The 22,829-nt window shown below is 41.9% G+C and overlaps 1 protein-coding gene across 1 annotated transcript in view; it reads left to right on the top strand.

Moving 5' to 3' along the window:
* LOC118401182 (semaphorin-3D) overlaps positions 1-20,181 on the top strand; it is a 73,507-nt gene extending 53,326 nt beyond the window's left edge. Inside the window, exons 16-18 of the mRNA XM_035798479.2 lie at positions 2,570-2,634; positions 2,766-2,905; positions 18,701-20,181. Of these exons, the coding sequence (XP_035654372.1) occupies positions 2,570-2,634; positions 2,766-2,905; positions 18,701-19,171 (676 nt within the window). The 3' untranslated portion in view covers positions 19,172-20,181. The remainder of the gene's footprint in view (positions 1-2,569; positions 2,635-2,765; positions 2,906-18,700) is intronic.
* The last annotated feature ends 2,648 nt before the right edge of the window (positions 20,182-22,829 follow it).

Raw genomic sequence — 22,829 nt, 5'->3', positions numbered from 1 at the left:
ACGAAAAGTCAAAAGAGTTCCATTACAGTTTGTAGAAACATGTCAAACGATGTTTAACGATGGCCCCATAGACACAGCATACTGGAAAATTAAACTTACAAGCCTAAGATTTCAAGACTTGGTTGGATTTGTCTCAGGTTTTCGCCTGCCATTTCGCCTGAATTCTGTTATACTCACAGACATCATTCAAACAGTTTTAGAAACTTCAGAGTGTTTCCATCCAATACTACTAATAATATGCATATATTAGCATCTGGGACAGAGTAGCAGGCAGTTTACTCTGGGCATCTTATTCATCCAAGCTACTCAATACTGCCCCCCTGTCACCAAGAAGTTAAGTAATAGTTAGTCACGAATGCTGTAGATAACATGTAAACAGCCGACCAGCTCTGCTGGGTTAGTAAAATGGTCAGTCTAAGGTGTTCTCTCATCTGTGTCTGGAGGTTGCTAGCTAGCAAGCTAGCCAAATTTAGCTAGTTAGCTTTGGGTGCTTGGTTGGGACAAGCATTCATTGTTGGCAGATAAGCTGCAGAAGAATAAGTAGGCTACAATTCCCCATCGTTTATTAGTGTAATTTTGATAGGAAACGAACTGAAAAAGTTTGAATGGGTTTATCTAATGCTCTTTCGTTAGATTTTAGCTCATGGTTCACATTAGTTGTTGATCTTTTTGTTGTTGATGTGCATAACGGACCAATATGACTCCCAAGTGGTATTTACATATTTGCAGAAATCATTCAGGTGTATTTTGTGGCTTTAGGCAAATGCGTTCTAATGATCTAATGTCGAGCTGTTGCAACTGCATGTAAACACACAGTCCAGTTCAAAGTGAATGATGGCAGGCCTGTGTTGCAAATAAAGGCTTACTGTAGCTCTGTGGAGACTGGTCCTACATGAGACAGATGTTTTTGTTTGGCCACTCCCACTCTAAATTGCTATAGAATTGTCACAAATGCCATAGTATATGTAATTCCCAAAAATTCTAAGAATTTATGAAAATGTGAAAATGTCCAAGTGCTCACTTGTCATAATTATTTAAAGTGATATATTCTTCCTGGGGGTGTATATGAACAGATTTGTATAAGATTTCATGTTGCTAAATGCTGTCAGTTCCACTTTAAATCTTTTGTCTTGCCCATTAACCCTCTGAATGGCAGACATACACAATCCCTGTCTCAATTGTCTCCAGGATTAAAAATCCTTCTTTAACATGTCTCCTCCCCTTCATCTACACTGATTGAATTGGATTTAACAAGTGACATCAATAAGGGATCATAGTTTTCACCTGGCTTCACCTTGTTAGTCTATGGAAAGAGAAGGTGTTCTTAAATGTTTTGTACACTCAGTGTACATACATCCACATTTCTCCAGGTGTAGAAAATGTCCCATATTCTCTGTATATTAATATAACATTTTGTAGAACAAATAAAGTATATAGGAGCATATACAACAGCTGTGCCACATTGCTATTCTTTTCGTCTAAGGTATCTGAACCATAGCAGGCCTCAGGATCAATAGATTACCCCTTCGTTATCCATAAAATGAGGTACATTTGTCATTTACTCTGACATGTTCATCTTTCACTGTCAGATCAGGTATGTGAAGACGTCCACAAGCATGATTTAATGAACCTGAAGAAGAGAGAAAGTTTATATCCTACCTGACCTTGCCCTATTTTTGTCCCAATTCAGGGCTCTAGGGACTGTCATAGAGTGTTCAGATATTTTCTCTATTTTTTGTTTTGGTGGGCTTTTGTTTCTTCAGCGTTTCTCTGTGCCACATGGGTGTTCACTCATCTCTTTCGCTCTCTCTTAGGGCAGAAGCATTGATTAGAAACTCTTTGATGTGCTAATGATTAATGTTACTGTTACTCTCCGTTGTCTTCTTTTGTGTGTGTGTGTGTGTGTGTGTGCATTCAGGATAAATAGCCTAGTCAGACTATAGCAATGGCCTAGTTTGCCCTATTCCTTCCCTCGCGCCCATTCCGGGCGAAAGTGGGCAGTTAACCCACTGTTCCCCGTGCGCCAAAGACGTGGATGTTGATTATGACAGCCCCCCGCACCTCTATGATTCAGAGGGGTTGGGTTAAATACAGAAGACACATTTCAGTTGAAGGCATTCAGTATAACTGACTAGGTATCCCTCTTTTTCTATTGTATTCAGTGTGTTATCTGTATGTGGCTGTCAGTATGTTGGGTTCAGTGTGTTGTCCATATCTGGTTGTTGTCAGTATGTTCAGTATGTTAGACATATTTAACAGGGTTATCAGGACAGACAGAGCAGCTTAAATCCTAGCCTGAAGTAACTCCTGTTACCTGTAATACGAACTCAGGACATACATACACACACGCCACAGGAACCATTTTGTGTGTGCGTTAGAAAGAGTAAAATGTTGCCCCTGGTCTTGCTGTAGGCTAACTACTATGAACTCGCCTCACACTGAAGAATGTATGTATGGAGCCAAATATTGCCTTGACAGCAGGACGTGACCTTATTAGCTTTATTGACCTTTCACCCCTGACCCTGTGGCGTGTGTGTGTGTGTTTTATGTATGCGTTTTGGGTTGACAGGAGAGCTAGGAGACAAGACATTAAACATGGAGACCCATCCAGCCAGTGTTGGGACACAGATGACAGTAAGTGATAAAACAAGCCTTAAATGCTTCCCTGACCTGATACAGTACCTTCTCGCGTGTGTGCGTGTGCATACGTGTTGCTCAGACAATCACGATATTAACACTACATGGATTCATTTCTGTGTTCTTAGCTCTGCGTGGAGGCAGGGTGGAGGAGAGGATAATGTTTGGGGTGGAGAATAACTCAACCTTCCTGGAGTGTCTCCCCAAATCACAACAGGCCACCATACGCTGGTTCATACACAGACCTGGAGCTGAACACAGAGAGGAGGTGAGACTCACTCACACAAGCACATACACAAGCACTCACACACGCATGCACACACACAGGGATTCAAACTTTCTGCAACATTCACCATTTTGATCTCAAAATAGACTATCCACATGAATCGTGTACACAGTAAATGTTGCAGCAACAAATCAAAACACTTAAAGAGTTCATTTTAATGCTACCTCAGATAACATATGGTCCTACTCTAAAGAGTGTAAAAATTACTCTGATTATAGTGTTACATTTTGAGTGTTAATGTAATACTTCGTAGTTAAAAAAATAACACTGCTTTACATTTGCCAGTGTTACTCAAATTTACCACTATGGTGTAATTAACCCTCAGTGTTATTTATATTATATTCAACACTAGTGTTAATCTAGAGTTAACTCCTATTAGTGTTATGCAAAAAGACTGTTACAGTGAGTGATTCTGGCTGTTTTAACACTATATGGTGTAAAGCCTATTTAGCATTTTTCCCATTGTGCCTTTTCTTTTCGAGTGAATTATAGGGTTACCACTCATTACTGTACTTGTTAGTGACAGAGACACAAATCAAATGATACTGACTGACAAGTGTAATTCCTTTTGGAATCCAGCAAGAGATAAGATAGCCAACATTTAGAATTTTTATTCACCCCTCTACCTGCATTCAGAATGACTACCATTAATAAGCACTCAGGTTAAGTAGACGACCTAAACAATTTAAACCGGAACAACCATTTCAATAATGGGTGCAATAATTGTCTCTAACTGATTGGATTTGTTTCGAAAAATATATGTTATTTATCTTTGTGTAGCATAAGATTAATCATTCAATCAATGTACATGTAAAAAACACAGATATTAAAATCCATCTCCTCCCCAAAAAAGAATACCTGCAAAGCATGCTGGGAAATATGGTAATGATGGGTTTGGTTTTGATGGGACTGTTTTACTCTCCACAATGTAAAACAATAACTCTGGTTATTAACACCAACACTGGGGTTATTTTACAACACTGAGCGTTAATTTCACACTAACAGTGTGAATTTAACTCCTGAAACAACACTAGACATTTTGGACCAAAAAAATCAACACTGGCCAATTTGCTGTCTGGACTGAGCACCGAAGGTTAAATGTATGTACTTATTATAAAAGTAGTGAAATTGCACTTTCTCATAATTCATGAAAAGAATGCGTCAGTGATTTGTATTTCCTGCAACTTTCTAAAGAATAACGTCTGTTTCTGACTGCCTAAACAGTCATTTCTAAAGGCTTTCCCAATAAACTTTCCAAATGAAATGTTGATTGCGATGTAGGCCTACCTGGCAGAATGATATCATAATGATTTGTATCAATTGGGTGGGTATTTGTTTAGCAAACTCTCCCGTCACATTAAACACCACTACAAGAACCCCTACAGAAACACAGCTAACGAAACACAATGGTCTCTGGTTGGTGTGCAATTGAATTAAAAGCAACTACTCCCCCCTTTTTCATTTATTCAAGTGGTCTCCTGATGTGGAAAGTGGTCTCTTGATGTGGAAAGTAGTCTCTTGATGTGGAAAGTGGTCTCTTGATGTGGAAAGTGGTCTCTTGATGTGGAAAGTGGTCTCTTGATGTGGAAAGTGGTCTCTTGATGTGGAAAGTGGTCTCCTGATGTGGAAAGTGGTCTCCTGATGTGGAAAGTGGTCTCCTGATGTGGAAAGTGGTCTCTTGATGTGGAAAGTGGTCTCTTGATGTGGAAAGTGGTCTCCTGATGTGGAAAGTGGTCTCCTGATGTGGAAAGTGGTCTCCTGATGTGGAAAGTGGTCTCTTGATGTGGAAAGTGGTCTCCTGATGTGGAAAGTGGTCTCCTGATGTGGAAAGTGGTCTCCTGATGTGGAAAGTGGTCTCTTGATGTGGAAAGTGGTCTCTTGATGTGGAAAGTGGTCTCCTGATGTGGAAAGTGGTCTCCTGATGTGGAAAGTGGTCTCTTGATGTGGAAAGTGGTCTCCTGATGTGGAAAGTGGTCTCCTGATGTGGAAAGTGGTCTCCTGATGTGGAAAGTGGTCTCCTGATGTGGAAAGTGGTCTCTTGATGTGGAAAGTGGTCTCCTGATGTGGAAAGTGGTCTCTTGATGTGGAAAGTGGTCTCCTGATGTGGAAAGTGGTCTTTTATCTGTGTATTGTGGTTTGGAAAGTTAGGAGTATTGAGATTAATCAAATGAGTGTTATGTTCTTATTCTCTGAAAATAGACACATTTTTTTTCTTGCACTACACACCGTGCTTCTGTGCGGAAATGTTTTTCTCGCCTTTTTTGGGTCCTCACCCGTTTGCCTCTCTGAGCACACACACAGCTTGTGGAGAGGGGTCAGGTCAGGAAAGAAGTCAATCTTGTGTTATCAGAGGTTTACAGTACTGGCAGTGCTACAGAGGTTTGTTGTAAGTCATCAATTCCCATGGCTGAAAAACAGACATTTTAACTGCTTTAAGTGTTACATCATGTGCCCTTACATGACAGCAAAACAACACAACCAACCAAAACAACCTGGAGGGGTGCTTCCATGTTCTAGATCAGCAATCTTTGCAATAAAAATAATAATCATTTGCAGAGAGAAAAAAATTACAATTTTATAACTCATGTCATGCAATTTCCGACATTCTGCCATAGGGTGGAGATAAATGATTTTAAGCAAATTTTCTGCAATTCTACACATTTTGCCCTGACTTATGCCATGTTCATATTTTAGCCAATTAGCAGACCCTCTTATCCAGAGTGACTTACAGCAGCAATAGAGTACCACAGTATGATTTATAAGAATCAAATCAAATCAAATGTATTTATATAGCCCTTCGTACATCAGCTGATATCTCAAAGTGCTGTACAGAAACCCAGCCTAAAACTCCAAACAGCAAGCAATGCAGGTGTAGAAGCACAGTGGCTAGGAAAAACTCCCAAGAACGGCCAAAACCTAGGAAGAAACCTAGAGACGAACCAGGCTATGTGGGGTGGCCAGTCCTCTTCTGGCTGTGCCGGGTGGAGATTATAACAGAACATGGCCAAGATGTACAAATGTTCATAAATGACCAGCATGGTCAAATAATAATAAGGCAGAACAGTTGAAACTGGAGCAGTAGCACGGCCAGGTGGACTGGGGACAGCAAGGAGTCATCATGTCAGGTAGTCCTGGGGCATGGTCCTAGGGCTCAGGTCCTCCGAGAGAGAGAATGAAAGAGAGAAGGAGAGAATTAGAGAACGCACACTTAGATTCACACAGGACACCGAATAGGACAGGAGAAGTACTCCAGATATAACAAACTGACCCTAGCCCCCCGACACATAAACTACTGCAGCATAAATACTGGAGTCTGAGACAGGAGGGGTCAGGAGACACTGTGGCCCCATCCGAGGACACCCCCGGACAGGGCCAAACAGGAAGGATATAACCCCACCCACTTTGCCAAAGCACAGCCCCCACACCACTAGAGGGATATCTTCAACCACCAACCTACCATCCTGAGACAAAGCTGAGTATAGCCCACAAAGATCTCCTCCATGGCACAACCCAAGGGGGGGCACCAACCCAGACAGGATGACCACATCAGTGAATCAACCCACTCAGGTGACGCACCCCTTCCAGGGACGGCATGAGAGAGCCCCAGTAAGCCAGTAACTCAGCCCCTGTAATAGGGTTAGAGGCAGAGAATCCCAGAGGAAAGAGGGGAATCGGCCAGGCAGAGACAGCAAGGGCGGTTCGTTGCACCAGAGCCTTTCCGTTCACCTTCCCACTCCTGGGCCAGACTACACTCAATCATATGACCCACTGAAGAGATGAGTCTTCAGTAAAGACTTAAAGGTTGAGACCGAGTTTGCGTCTCTGACATGGGTAGGCAGACCGTTCCATAAAAATGGAGCTCTATAGGAGAAAGCCCTGCCTCCAGCTGTTTGCTTAGAAATTCTAGGGACAATTAGGAGGCCTGCATCTTGTGACCATAGCGTAAGTGTAGGTATGTACAGCAGGACCAAATCAGAGAGATAGGTAGGAGCAAGCCCATGTAATGCTTTGTTGGTTAGCAGTAAAACCTTGAAATCAGCCCTTACTTTGACAGGAATCCAGTGTAGGGAGGCTAGCACTGGAGTAATATGATCACATTTTTTGGTTCTAGCAGCCGTATTTAGCACTAACTGAAGGTTATTTAGTGCTTTATCCGGGTAGCTGGAAAGTAGAGCATTGCAGTAGTCTAACCTAGAAGTGACAAAAGCATGGATTAATTTTTCGGCATCATTTTTAGACAGAAAGTTTCTGATTTTTGCAATGTTACGTAGATGGAATAAAGCTGTCCTTGAAATGGTCTTGATATGTTCTTCAAAAGAGAGATCAGGGTCCAGAGTAACGCCAAGGTCCTTCACAATTTTATTTGAGACGACTGTACAACCATTAAGATTAATTGTCAGATTCAACAGAAGATCTCTTTGTTTCTTGGGACCTAGAACAAGCATCTCTGTTTTGTCCGAATTTAAAAGTAGAACGTTTGCAGCCATCCACTTCCTTATGTCTGAAACACATGCTTCAAGCAAGGGCAATTTTGGGGCTTCACCATGTTTCATTGTAATGTACAGCTGTGTGTCATCCGCATAGCAGTGAAAGTTAACATTATGTTTTCGAATAACATCCCCAAGAGGTAAAATATGTAGTTAAAACAACAGTAGTCCTAAAACGGAACCTTGAGGAACACCGAAATTTACAGTTGATTTGTCAGAGGACAAACCATTCAGAGACAAACTGATATCTTTCCAACAGATAAGATCTAAACCAGGCCAGAACTTGTCCGTGTAGACCAATTTGAGTTTCCAATCTCTCCAAAAGAATGTGGTGATCGATGGTATCAAAAGCAGCACTAAGGTCTAGGAGCACGAGGACAGATGCAGAGCCTCGGTCCGATGCCATTCAAATGTAATTTACCACCTTCATAAGTTCAGTCTCAGTGCTTTGATGGGGTCTAAAACCAGACTGAAGCATTTCGTGTACATTGTTTGTCTTCAGGAAGGAAGTGAGTTGCTGCGCAACAGCCTTTTCTAAAGATTGAGAGGAATGGAAGATTTGATATAGGCTGATAGTTTTTTATATTTTCTGGGTCAAGGTTTGGCTTTTTCAAGAGAGGCTTTATTACTGCCACTTTTAGTGAGTTTGGTACACATCCGGTGGATAGAGAGCCGTTTATTATGTTCAACATAGGAGGGCCAAGCACAGGAAGCAGCTCTTTCAGTAGTTTAGTTGGAATAGGGTCCAGTATGCAGCTTGAAGGTTTAGAGGCCATGATTATTTTCATCATTGTGTCAAGAGATATAGTACTAAAACACTTGAGCGTCTCTCTTGATCCTAGGTCCTGGCAGAGTTGTGCAGACTTAGGACAACTGAGCTTTGAAGGAATACGCAGATTTAAAGAGGAGTCCGTAATTTGCTTTCTAATAATCATAATCTTTTCCTCAAAGAAGTTCATGAATTTATCAGTGCTAAAGTGAAAGCCATCCTCTCTTGGGGAATGCTGCTTTTTAGTTAGCTTTGCAACAGTATCAAAAAGGAATTTCGGATTGTTCTTATTTTCCTCAATTAAGTTAGAAAAATAGGATGATCGAGCAGCAGTAAGGGCTCTTCGGTACTGCACGGTACCGTCTTTCCAAGCTAGTCGGAAGACTTCCAGTTTGTTGTGGAGCCATTGCCGTTCCAATTTTCTGGAAGCTTGCTTCAGAGCTCGGGTATTTTCTGTGTACCAGGGAGCTAGTTTCTTATGAGAAATGTTTTTAGTTTTTAGGGGTGCAACTGCATCTAGTGTATTGCGCAAGGTTAAATTGAGTTCCTCAGTTAGGAGGTTAACTGATTTTTGTCCTGTGGCGTCCTTGGGTAGACAGAGGGAATCTGGAAGGACATCAAGGAATCTTTGTGTTGTCTGTGAATTTATAGCACGACTTTTGATGTTTCTTGGTTGGGGTCTGAGCAGATTATTTGTTGCAATTGCAAACGTAATAAATACCCATAAAACCTACTGGTCAAACAGGGAAATGGTTCCAATCGCTTATTTTTCCACCATTAATTTTTCCCATAGGGGATTTTTAGAAACACTTAAAATAAGGGCTTTGTTTTCGTGTAGGCTTACCCTGACGAGACTGTTGAATCGAGACAAAGGTAAGAATCTTTGGATTAACTATCTAATGTTAGTTAAATGTAGTAATAAATAAATTGGCAACATTTCTTTAAATGGACAATTCTGTCAACTGTCTTGTGCATGTTTTAAATTGACAATACCTGTTAGCAAAGGTGTCAGTGAGAGATGACGTGCTGGAACTTGCAGGGATTTGTAGTTTTATGTGATGTCTACTTTGATTCTAATTAGCATTTTAGAATCTGAGAGTAAATAGAGCTGAATATATTGATAAAGGGCAACCCATCCGAGAGAGATATACATGGTTATCAAAATGTCATGCCAGGCTGAGCCTACAAGAAACACAGCACTTATTTTAAAAGTTCCTAAAATACCCTATGGAGAGAATTAATGGTGGAGAAACAATTGGAACCGTTGCCCTGTTTGACCGCTAGGTTTTATGACACCTCTGCTGTGGGTCCCTACTAGGATTTTGCACTTAGTCTGCTAAGAGATCTATGAATGACAGAAAATACACACATCAAAATATAAATACAAAAAATATTTGAAGCGTGTGTACCAGAGTGCACTGAGATCATTGTTGCATTCAGACCGGAAGCGGAGCTTGTTTCTAACTCTAGCAGTATGATTGGTTGACTTTGAACTGCCAGAATTACTGTAGGAAGAGAAGGAGGAGAAAGAGGAGGATGAGAGGAAGAGGTCAGGAGAAGGGTACACTCTTAGAACAAAGGGTTACAAAAGGGTTCTTTGTGGAAGGATATGATTCTACCAAGAACCGGGGTCTTTGTAAGGCAAAGGGTTCTAACTTGATCCTTTAACATCATAAGAACCGGTTTTGGAAGAAAGGGTTCTTTGATGATTCTTTAGAAGGCAAGAATGATTCTTAGGAAAGCAAGAATTATTAATTGAAAGACAAGGGTTCTACATAGAACCATATATAATATTTCCCAGCATGCTCTATTGCAGGGAACTTTTCAGAATTTTTTGTTTTACTGTAATATCTGTGTTTTTACATTAATTGGTTGATACATTTTATGCTACACAAAGATAAATAACATTCCGTTTTCTAAACGAATCCAATCTGTTAGTTATTAGATTTACTGCACCCCTCACTGAGATGGTTGTTCCAGTTTAGATGATCGAGGCAGTATCAGTAGTCAGTCTTCCCTAGCCTGGCAGTATGCTGGTTGTGGGTGATTAACAATGCCACTTGTTGGCTATCCTACCTCGAACTTTAATAACCTCTTAGAACTCCCCATCCCGGGAACGTGACTACGGCTCAAGCTCATTACCATAACGCACAATGCAAAAAAATATTCTTAGAAATATTTAACCTCCACACATTAACAAGTCCAATAGCTCAAATGAAAGATAAACACCTTGTTCATCTACCCAGCAAGTCAGATTTCTAAAATGTTTTACGGCGAAAACATAGCACATATTTATATTAGATCACCACCGAAACAAAAGACAAGTGGCGGCCATTTTGTCCCAGAAAAAATAAAATTTAAAAATAGGATAAAAAAAAAAAAATTCACTAACCTTTTGAAAATCTTCATCAGATGACAGTAATATTACATGTTACACAGTACATTTTTTTTTTTCAATAATATGCCATTTATATCCATAAATCTCTGTTTACAATGACGACATTTCAAAAATGCTACTCAAATGTCCGGAGAAATGATGATAGCTCCGACAGATAACGTCAGATAACAAGCAATAAACATGACTAAATATACATGTTCTACATATATTTACAAAGATACACTTCTTCTTAATGCAACCGCTGTATTACATTTATTTTTAACGTTACAGACATCGTTCACTGGGCTATACTATGAGTCGGCGCTCAGATATTGGCAGTATGTCTCCTCTACGTTTGGAGTCCACAGAAAACCAAAATAACCACATAAATATTCCCTTACCTTTGATGTTCTTCGATCAGAAGACGTAGAAGGAGTCATACTTTTGGTTTCACGTTGTGTGTCTCTGTATTAGCATATGTTAACAGCTTCGGCTGAAATGCATCCAAAATTACTTCTGGTCCAGCACTCTTGCGCATCAAAACTTCCAATTTACATATTATATGTCGACTAAACTGGTCAAACGATGTGAGAAATCGAGCTTTATGATGTTTTTAGCATGTAGAACAAAGATCAGCGCGAACAGACAAACCGGCTTCAAATGCTGGATCATGGAAAAGAACGTACTCCAAATCGGCCGCGCGCAATAGAGTGCCTGTTTTTCAGAGGGACACGAGCAATTTCGCCCGCCAAACGTCGAGGGCTCGTGGGATTCTCACAATGAACGTGCCATTTGAAAGCAGGCATCGCGCTGAAGAGATAGAGACTGTTCCTGGATCGGTAGCTGCCTGGGAAGGGTGGGGGCGATGACGTCAAAGTTGACCCAACTTTTCTCTTCACAAGAGAGAGTTTGGGAGAAAGGCTGCCCTGAGAGTTCTGCTTTACATACAGACATAATTTAAACGGTTTTAGAAACTTTAGAGTGTTTTCTATTCAATAATAATTTTTATATGCATATATTAGCAATTTTGGGAAAAAATATTTTCAGTTTACTATGGGCACGCACTTTCTCCAACGGGGGCAGTATCGAGCCCTAGGCTTAACCAATATGAAATACAGATCACTTTGCGAACCACCATAATGTGACTTACAGGACAGATGCGGCCTGTAAACCAGGAGATTCCTAACAACCCTGTGTCAGGTTATAACTAGGCACTAGAAGAAAGGCCTTATAGAAAGTGCATTTGGAAATTATTCAGACCCATTAACCTTTTCCACATTTTGTTATGCTACACCCTTATTCTAAAATGTATTAAAATACAAGCTCAAGTACAACCTGTTTCCATTTATCATCCTTGAGGTGTGTTTGCAACTTGATTGCAGTCCACCTGTGGTAAATTCATCTGTAATCACTGCCAAATTATAAAATCGCTGCCAAATTATATTATAAATTAGCATACATGTATAAAAACCTGTTTTTGCTTGATGAGGAAATAAAGTAATTTAACACATTTTAGAATAAGGCTGTAACGTAACAAAACATGGAAAAAGTCAAGGTCTGAATACTTTCCCAATGCACTGTAGGTAATAATTACATTTTAAAGCTTAATAAGGCTGGTTCTAGGAAGAACCCCCCAACAATCATAGGGTTCTTGATAGAACCCTTCATAGAGGGTTTTAGGCAGAACCCTTCATAGAGGGTTCTAGGTAGAACCATATACAGGAGGTTCTTTGAAGAACACTACATAGAGGGTTCTATTTAAAGGGTTCTACCCAGCACCGGAAAGGGTTACCCTGGAGGGACAAACTGATGAACCCTGTATGGTTCAACTGAGAACCTTTTTGTAGTATCAGTGGTGTAAAGTACTTCAAAGTACTACTTAAGTTGTTTTTTGGGGTATCTGTACTTTACTATTCATATTTTTTTTACAACTTTTATTTTTGCTCCCACTACATTCCTAAAGAAAAGAATGTACTTTTTACTCCACACATTTTCCCTGACACCCAAAAGTACTCGTTACATTTCGTCAATCTCGTCAATGCTTAACCTCCAGGACAGTTCCAATTAACACACTTATCAAAACAACATCCCTGGTCATCCCTACCGCCTCTGATCTGGCAGATTCACTAAACACAAATGCTTCATTTGTAAACTATGTCTGAGTGTTGGAGTGTGCCCTCGACTATCTGTAAATAATTTAAAAAACAATAAATTTGTGCCGTTTGGCACTTATGTATATTTTTGCAATTACATCTACTTTTGATACTTAAGTATATTTTAAACGGAATACTTTTAGACTTTTACTCATCAAGTAGTATTTTACTGGGTGACTTTCACTTTTACTTGAGTCATTTTCTATGAGTGTATCTTTACTTTTACTTGAGTATGACAATTGGGTACTTTTTCCACCACTGTGTCGTATGTAACAGTATATGCATCAGGTCTTCTCCTTGTTTGATGTTCGATGAGTAGCCTTGTCTAAAACCTACACATTCAACTGTCAACCCTCTCCCCTGTAGAGCAGAGAGCCGATGACAAAGGGTCAAACACTAGTAACTTCAAGATGGAGAGGAGTGATAATGATAGCTGTGCAGAAACACAGCCCATACAAATATCCATATTTTCTCTCTCTCTTTCTCATGCTCTTCTCCTCTTCCTCCTGCCACCTCATCTCTTCTCTTCTCTCCCTGAACTCACGGATCGTTATGAGGAAATAGAACCTTCCGGAACCCTTTCTCTGTTAGACAGGTGGTGATTGACTGAGACCAGACACTGGAAGAGCGAGAGAGAGCAAGAAACAGAAAGAGAGATGGAGATAGAGGAAAGGGTTTTATTTGTGTTTTACATGGAAGAGGATGTATTTGAGGAGGCGTGAAGAAAAGAGAGAGAGAGACAAAGAAAGAGAGACATGGCGAGATACATGTGTTTGTGTTAGAGTAGTGGGTCTGGGAGGTGAGGAATCGAGAGAGGGACATGGAGAGGGTGGGGTTGTTTTGGTAAGGAAAGGGGAGCAGAGCAACTCATTGAAGTTGACACTCATCCCCTTAACCAGATGACAGAGACTGGCCTAATCAACACCTTCAGTTATTACACCGTGTCCCTTCTACCTCCCCTATCATTCTCTTCTCATCACCCCTCTCCCCTCACCTTCCTCCTCCATCCTCTCTTCTCCCCTTGTTTTACTTCTCCTCATGTTCCGTCTTCCCTGTCACCTCAACCTTTTACCCCAGACCTTCCCTGCTTTCTTTATTGGCCATGTGTGATGTGAGTGTGTATGATTCTGAGTGTGTGAGTGTGCATATGCATGTGTTTATGTGGGGAAACCATAACCCTGTCCTCCCCAGGCAGGGCCATGTGTTTGTGGGTTAGCAACACAATGGGAAGGAGGTTGCCGACAGAGATGGCCGCCTCGCTTCGTGTTCCTAGGAAACTATACAGTATTTTGTTTTTTTCCGTCTTTTTTCTTACATTGGTACCCCAGGTAATCTTAGGTTTTATTACATACAGTCGGGAGGAACTATTGGATATAAGAGCAACGTCAACTCACCATCATTACTACCAGGAATACTACTTTCCCGAAGCGGATCCTCTGTTTTGCCCACCACCCAGGACAATGGATCGGATCCCAGCCGGCGAACCAAAACAAAGAAGCCCTAAAAGGGGCAGACGAAGCGATCTTCTGGTCAGGCTCCGGAGACGGGCGCATCGCACACGGCTCCCGAGTATACTACTCGCCAATGTCCAGTCTATCGACAACAAGGTAGATGAAATCTGAGCATGGGTAGCATTCCAGAGAGACATAATAGACTGTAACGTTCTTTGCTTCACGGAAACATGGCTCACTCGAGACACGCTATCCGAGTCGGTACAGCCAGCTGGTTTCTTCACGCATCGCGCCGACAGAAACAAGCATCTTTCTGGTAAGGAACTTAAGACCTTCTGTTCACCTGATTTAGAATTTCTCACAATCAAATGTCGACCGCACTAGCTGGCTGGTGTGTTTACGGACATATTCAATCAATCCTTATCCCAGTATGCTGTTCCCACATGCCTCAAGAGGGCCACCATTGTTCCTGTTCCCAAGAAAGCTAAGGTAACTGAGCTAAACGACTACCGCCCTGTAGCACTCATGAAGTGCTTTAAGAGACTAGTCAAGGTCCATATCACCTCCACCCTACCTGACACCCTAGACCCACTCCAATTTGCTTACCGCCCCAATAGGTCCACAGACGATGCAATCACAACCACACTGCCCTAACCCATCTGGACAAGAGAACTACCTATGTGAGAATGCTGTTCATTGACCACAGATCAGCATTTAACACCATAGCACCCCCCCAAACTCGTCATCGCCCTGATCAACTGGGTACTGGACGTGAGGGTAGGTAACAACATCTCCATCCCGCTGATCCTCAACACTGAGGCCCCACAAGGGTGCATTCTGAGCCCTCTCCTGTACTCCCTGGTCACCCACGACTGCGTGGCCATGCACGCCTCCAACTCAATCATCAAGTTTGCAGACGACACTACAGTGGTAGGCTTGATTACCAACAACAACGAGACGGCCTACAGGGAGGAGGTGAGGGCCCTCGGGGTGTGGTGTCAGGAAAATAACCCTACACTCAATGTCAACAAAACAAAGTAGTTTTAGAACGGCCCACAACATGTTTTATGAATGTGGGTGTTTTCACAGTACCTGTCAAAGGTTTGGACACACCTACTCAATCCAGAGTTTTTCTTTATTTTTACTATTTTCTACATTGTAGAATAATAGTGAAGACATCAAAACTATGAAATAACAAATATGGAATCATGTAGTAACCAAAAGAGTGTTAAACAAATCTAAATATATGATATATTTGAGAATCTTCAAAGTAGCCACCCTTTGCCTTGATGTCCTGTAGTCTGTAGTACTGTAGTCCTGTTTAAAATCCCCGATCTCAGTCCTCTATAAAGTGAACTCTGGGATTGAGAAAAGCGAAGTAACTCAGTTATCTTTGTTTTCACACTGCCCTTGCCTTTTACTGAGGACTAAGCTCTTTTGCCAGTTCACTTCACTTACTTTGTGGTTCGAGTCCTCTTTGCATTCACATGGCTTTGTTTACAAAGGAACCAATAACATTTTCCAACATTCACTCAATGCACTCTGGGTTTTTACAAAGTGCAGGACAACCCTTTCCATCAGAATGTGTTTCCTACTTACATTTTGGAAGCTAATAGATTACAATTATAATGTTTTAACTAAATGCAATCAGAAGATTCTATTAACATATCAATATTATCGCTAACAGATTAAATAGCAGAAGAATAACTGCAGATGAAATAATGCTGTCATTGAACATTGTACATCCAATGTAGGCTTCTGCCACTTTAAAAGCTAGAATTGATTTTGTCCCCTATGTTGTGATTCTCACCAAATATGTTGTTGTCTTCTCATACTATTCAAACCCCACTATTGAATAAACAGCGTATGAACCTCGATTAGCCTATAGATCACATCTTGTAAATATTCTGAACCTAAAACTCCACACACATTTTGGAATTTCTGTGCATCCTTGACAATCGCTAATCAATATCCAAAAGCAGCATGTTTTTTTCCGCAAACATCATCATCTTCTCTCTTTTGTGGCACTAATGTGAGGCTTTATTGCAGGGGAAACATTGTTGCAGTAGTCGAGCGTGGGGTTTGGGGAATAATGACAACTGCCTTAAAAAGAGGGAACCAGACCACGGAATTCAAGTGAAAGGAACTCAGACCAACGCTCGAGATGGTCTCAGTTCAGTCAGCTTTTGGGGCTCTTTTGAAGGGTCTGAGTTCCTGTGGAGTGTTCACACTGCACAAAAAAGTAAGCGAACCGCACTGAGTTCACAAAAATTGGCTTAAAAAGGGACCAAGTGTGAAAACACCCTAAAATACGTTTATTACAATCTGCTATAGAAAAATAAAATGTTGCACCAGTAATATGGGTCAGATCTTTTCACCTGGTTGGGCTACAAGCCATTTCTGCTGCAGTTGTGGTGCAACCATGACGCTATCGGATCTGCACTTGCTTTTCTCTCTAGGGTACTCAAAAACAATGGTACAGCAATACCTTATCATTAAAACTATTATAGTGTTTTCCTAGTCGCGCAGTGCTCCAAAACTGAAGCTCTTGGTCGCACAGCAAAATATTTTGCTGCCTATCCAAATTGGTCGCACTTTAGATCCCTGATACTGTATTTTGTGTGTGTGTGTGTGTGTGTGGTCTTACAGCTGGACTTGTCTGTTGTCTGTTTTATTTCAACATTTCACTCTCCAGCCTTTCCTTTCCTCCCATCACACTTTCTCTCTCTTTTCCATTCCTTCTTTCTGTCCTCCAACTCATTCCGTATGTCCTCTACATCTCCTCAATCGCTTCCTCCCTTTTCAAATCTTCAACCCTCCGTTTCTTCAGTTTCTTAAACACACCCCACCTATCTCTATCTCTCTTCTTCTTCTCTTTCCGTAATTTCCAATCCAGACTGTCTGTGACAGGAAGTACCTTGGACCAGCTGGTCCGAACACCTGCATATCAGTATCTGTTAATTCACTGTGTTTCATGTCCCCCATATCCGCTGAACACATCCCCTTGTAAAACTCAGCTATAAAACCAAAGAGCTGGTGTCTCCAAACGGTTGATTCAAACAAAACATACTCAGAATAAATGCAGAATCGTGTGAAACATACAGTACAGTACATTCCACACGACTCTCTACAAACTACAGTCAGATTCCACCTGTAAAGTATATACCTATAATAGCACAGTGCTAAACTCTAGAACCTCTCTATATGGGCCACCATGTCCAGACTCCAATCATATCCCAGCTGTACGGTCTGCTGCCTCTGGCTCAGCTACACATCATCGACATCAACACGAACACACAGATCACACACACTAGCTGGCCAGAATGATCTCTTCCTCTTCACCGCTGGCAGGGGGGAGGTATGCTTTGAAACGTTCCCGCTTACTCCCTCTCTCTCTCACACACACACAGAGCCCAGCTGTGTTGTTTTAGGCCGTGTCACCTGATGAATCACAGGGGATGTTTGTGGGCATGGAGGGAAGACGATTATCACGCTGCTACACTAGCACCACTGACCGTGACACACACAACTCTGACCCCATCAGTCGACAAACACCGCACCCAATCCTTTAATGTGCATCCTGTTTCAAGGGCCATTGCCATGCTTAACACACCTTGAGTGCAAATTAGCTGTGTGGGTGAGTGAGGCATTGGTGTGTGACATGTTGTTGAAGGGTTACAGTCTGGTGTTGATGGGTCTGGTTTTCCCTGTTAGACCTGAGTGTTCGGTCATCCAGATATAAGATACGATAATTAGGTGCTCACATTTGTCCTATTTCACACGTACACGTGAATTGGATTTTATTTTCTTTGCATATCCCACTCCTTCTGAGAGTGGGGTCAGAGCCAGGGATCCACCATTGTTAACGACGACCTTGGATCAATTAGGGTTAGGTGGCTTGCTCAAGGGCACATCAGCAGATTTTTCACCTAGTCAACTCAGGGATTTGAACCAGTGACCTTTCTGTTACTGGTCCAACTCTCCTAACCATTAGGCTACCTGATGCCCGTATCACACATTCCACATGTTTCATTATCAATGTTGTTCTGCGTGTCTCCCTGTGTTTTCTTGGTTGTTAGGCTAAAAGTCTGTCTAATGTTTCACTATCAATGTTGTTCTGCGTGTCTCCCTGTGTTTTCTTGGTTGTTAGGCTAAAAGTCTGTCTAATGTTTCATTATCAATGTTGTTCTGCGTATCTCCCTGTGTTTTCTTGGTTGTTAGGCTAAAAGTCTGTCTAATGTTTCATTATCAATGTTGTTCTGCGTATCTCCCTGTGTTTTCTTGGTTGTTAGGCTAAAAGTCTGTCTAATGTTTCATTATCAATGTTGTTCTGCGTATCTCCCTGTGTTTTCTTGGTTGTTAGGCTAAAAGTCTGTCTAATTTTTCATTATCAATGTTGTTCTGCGTGTCTCCCTGTGTTTTCTTGGTTGTTAGGCTAAAAGTCTGTCTAATGTTTCATTCCTATTATTGTCTTTATAGAGTACTACAGTATATGACTGCTTATAGCAAGTGTACTCTCTCATCTCACCCCCTCTCCTAGGTGAGGCCAGATGACAGAGTGGTCCTTACAGACCGTGGTTTTCTCATCCGCTCTCTCCATCCTGCCGACGCTGGCGTGTATGTGTGTGTGGCACAGGAACACACTCACTTCACACACACTTTGCTCCACCTTACACTTCGTCTCATTCCTTACGGGCATCTGGATGGGCGGACCAAGCCCAGCGAGGACCCCAGCGTCGAAGTTCGCCCTGGGACTGAGTCTCGTCAGCGCTATAAGGATTATCTGCGTGTGATGAGTTCTCCCATTGGCTCGCTGGAGGACTACTGTGATTCGCTGTGGCTGGAAAAGAGGCCGACCAATAGGAGAGGGGGGAGAGGGCAAGGGGCAGGAAAATGGAAACACATCCAGGAGCTGAAGAAGAGCAGGAACAGACGACACCATGGAGAAAGGGGTGCAGAGAGGGATAAAGAGAAGGATGGCGAGAGGGTAGGGCAGTGGAGGAGTGGATGAAGTGGTGAGGGTAACAAAGAGGAGGAGTTGCTACTGAAACAGCAGTAGCCAAAAGTGTAATCAGTCAAAATATTAGGGGAGACCATCAATGTTTATAGGTGTAAGAGGGGACAATAGGGAAGATGATCATGTTTAGTTGAGGGACAGTTATAACGACATGGGAACTGGGATCCTGCAGTTGATAATATGGACCACGATAGACTCTTCTTACAGAGGTATAATCTTCTTTCATACCAGTCAAACACTCATAGGGCTCACGTAGGCCTGGCTTCTCAAACTACACTACCCATGATCCCTATGGCTGTGTCTCAATATTGTCTCAGTGCCTTTACTGACGTATCAAAGTAACCTTATTTAAGAAGGGCTGCAGCTAATGTCAAAAGTTATTTTAAATTCCAGCGAAAGTTTAGACCTTGTCTGCCGAATTTGGGACTCTGGAGAGTGTTTAGAATCTTTGTGTTTTGATCGTAGTACACGTCAACGATGTAGTTGTACATTTAAGGGGAACATCACTGCAATCACTTTGCCTTAGTTGTCAAACTGAAAAATGCTACACTTGCTACAAACAACTTTTTTGACCATTTGAACTACCGCCCTTGCAAGCTAGCAAACATTAACTAACTAAGCTGGCTTTCGGTGGGGGGGGTGTAGGTTTGTTCAAAGTCTGAGGTATAATCCCCAGAGTGTGACATGGCCTTGACATTAGCTGCATCCCTTCGAGCCATAACTCTATTTTAGCCGAATGAGATGTGCCCAGAGCTCAGTGTTTTGTGTCTTAATCAGATGCATTCAAGTTGAATGACTGTAAATACTTCTATAACATGTACAGGTGAAACTGCATGCTCTAGTTAAGCTTAGATAGGACATATTCTACTGCTACTATGATAATCACATATTATGTCTAGAATGAACAAAGAATCATATTTTTGTACAGTGAATGTTTCTCTTTTTGTAGGTAGATTTATTTTGGTAGAGTCTGAAAGTTCTGTAAATAAACTATTGTCTTATAATTTCTCATGGATGAGTATGGGGGAGAGAGAGAGAGAATGAGAGAGAAATGAAAAATGCACAGTAAGTTTTTTTTTTTTTTTACAGCAGTAAACTTTGTTTAGCTCAGTTGGTCCAGTCCTGATATAGTAACAGCAGCTGTACACACACACACACACACACACACACACTGATTACACACACTAGCTGGCCTTAATGCTTGGGCCAGAATGATCTATTCCTCTTCAAAGCATGTCAGTATGATCCAGTCCCAGCTGGTCGTAGATGCTGAACAAGGAGAACTGCTTGTGTACGTGTTTGTGTTTGTGTATGTGTGTGTTTTCCATGGGAGATAAAGCTGATGAACAGGAGAGGTTGGTTTGCCAGTATTGGGCTGATTGGACAGACTGTATGTAACAGTATAAATCCCAAGGTGTTTTTGGTTTTGAAAAGTTCTTGTATACTCTTAGAAAAACAGTTCTAAGTAGAACCATACAGGGTACATACGTTTGTCCCATAGGTGAACCCTTTTTGGTGCTGGGTTGAACCCTTTAGATAGAACCCTAAAGAACGGTTGAATATGGTTCTACCTAGAACCCTCTATGAAGGGTTCTGCCAATAAACATTTTATACCAATAACCACGGGTCCTACTGATAACCCTTTTATCTTTGGAGGGTTCTTCCTTTATAAATAGTTAGCCTTATTAGCCTTTAAAATGTAATCATGACAATGCATTACAGAAAGTGCATTCGGAAAGTATTCAGACCGTTTGCCGTTTTCCACATTTGGTTACTTTACAGCCTTATTCTAAAATTGATTCAATTCAAATTGTTCCGCATCAAACTACACACAATAGCATATTCATTAAAAATAAACAACAGAAATAACTTATTTACATAAGTATTCAGACACTTTGCTATGAGACTCGAAATTGAGCTCAGGTGCATCCTGCTTCCATTGATCATCCTTGAGATGTTTCTACAACTTGTTTGGAGCCCACCTGTGGTAAATTCAATTGATTGGACATAATTTGGAAAGGCACACACCTGTCTATATAGGGTCCCACAGTTGACAGTTCATGTCAGAGCAAAAACCAAGCCATGAAGTTAAGGGAATTGTCCATAGAGCTCCGAAACAGGATTGTGTCGAGGCACAGATCTGGTGAAGGGTACCAAAAAATGTCTGCAGCATTAATATTCCCCAGGAACACAGTGTCCTCCATCATTCTTAAATTGAAGAAATTTGGAACCACGAAGACTCTTCCTAGAGCTGGCCACCCAGCCAAACTGAGCAATCGGGAGAGAAAGCAATGGTCAGGGAAGTGACCAAGAACCTGATGGTCACTCTGACAGAGCTCCTGAGTTCCTCTGTGGAGATGGGAGAACCGTCAAGAAGGACAACCATCTCCGCAGCACTTCACCAATCAGACCTTTCTGGTAGAGTGGCCAGACGGAAGCCACTCCTCAGTAAAAGGCACATGTCAGCCCGCTTAGAGTTTGCCAAAAGGCACCTAAAGACTCTCAGACCACTTGACCCCTCTGATGTCAAAAACTTCAGACAGGAATCGCTTCTTTCTTTTCTTTTTTGCAGTAGTCCATAAGTGCCCGATTTAGGACCTGTGCTGCTTCCTGTGTGAGGTAGGGTCATACTCTACATTGTCTAGGGTCACGTCAAGGTTCTTTGCACTCTGGGAGGGGGACATTATGGAGGTTTTGGAATGGGCAGGCCTTCCCTAGGAGGAAGAGCAGCTCTGTCTTGTCAAGGTTGATCTTGAGGTAGTGGGCCGACATCCAAGCTGAGATATCTGCCAGGCATGCAGAGACGCGTGTCCCCACCTGCGTGTCAAAAGGGGGGAAGGAGAAAAGTGGTTGAGTGTCATCCACATAGCAATGATAGGAGAGACCATGTGAGTATATAATAGAGTGGAGTGACTTGGTTTATAAAGATAAGATGAGGCCTAGAACCGATCCTTGGGGGACACCAGTAGTGAGAGTACATGGTGCAGACACAGATCCTCTCCACGTCACCTGGTAGGTGTGGGATGCCAGGTAGGATGCAATCCAAGAGTGTGCAGAGCCTGTGACGCCCTGCCCTGAGAGGCAGGAGAGGAGGATCTGATGGTTCACAGTGTCAAAGGCAGCGGATAGATCTAGGAGGATGAGAACAGAGGAGAGCCTCCATGACACAGAGAAGAGCAGTCTCGGTTGAGTAACCCATCTTGAATCCTGACTGGTTAGGGTCAAGAAGATATATATTTTATTTAACCTTTATTTAACTCTGAGAGATAGTGAGAGAGGTGGTCAGAGACAGCATGCTCAACTTGTTTTGGAAAGAAAAGAAAGAAGGAATACCGGTCTGAAGTTTTTGACATCAGAGAGGTTGAGTGTTGGTTTCTTGAGGAGGGGAGCAACTCGGGCCATTTTGAAGTCAGAGGGGATGCAGCCAGTTGTCAGGTATGAGTTGATGAGGGAAGTTAGGAATTGGAGAAGGTCTCCAGAGATGGTCTGGAGAACAGAGTAGGGGATGGGATCAAGTGGTTAGATTGTCAGAAGGCCGAACCTCACTAGTCGCAGAATTTAATCTGGAGAGAGGGGAGAAAGAGGTCAAGGCATAGGGTAGTTCTGTGTGAGTGGGACCAGTGGACTCAATAGGCTGAGTAAATGTTGTCAA

The sequence above is a fragment of the Oncorhynchus keta genome, chromosome 22 (genome assembly GCF_023373465.1).
Source record: "Oncorhynchus keta strain PuntledgeMale-10-30-2019 chromosome 22, Oket_V2, whole genome shotgun sequence".
NCBI lineage: Eukaryota > Metazoa > Chordata > Actinopteri > Salmoniformes > Salmonidae > Oncorhynchus > Oncorhynchus keta.
This window is presented reverse-complemented; position numbering and strand designations above follow the sequence as displayed.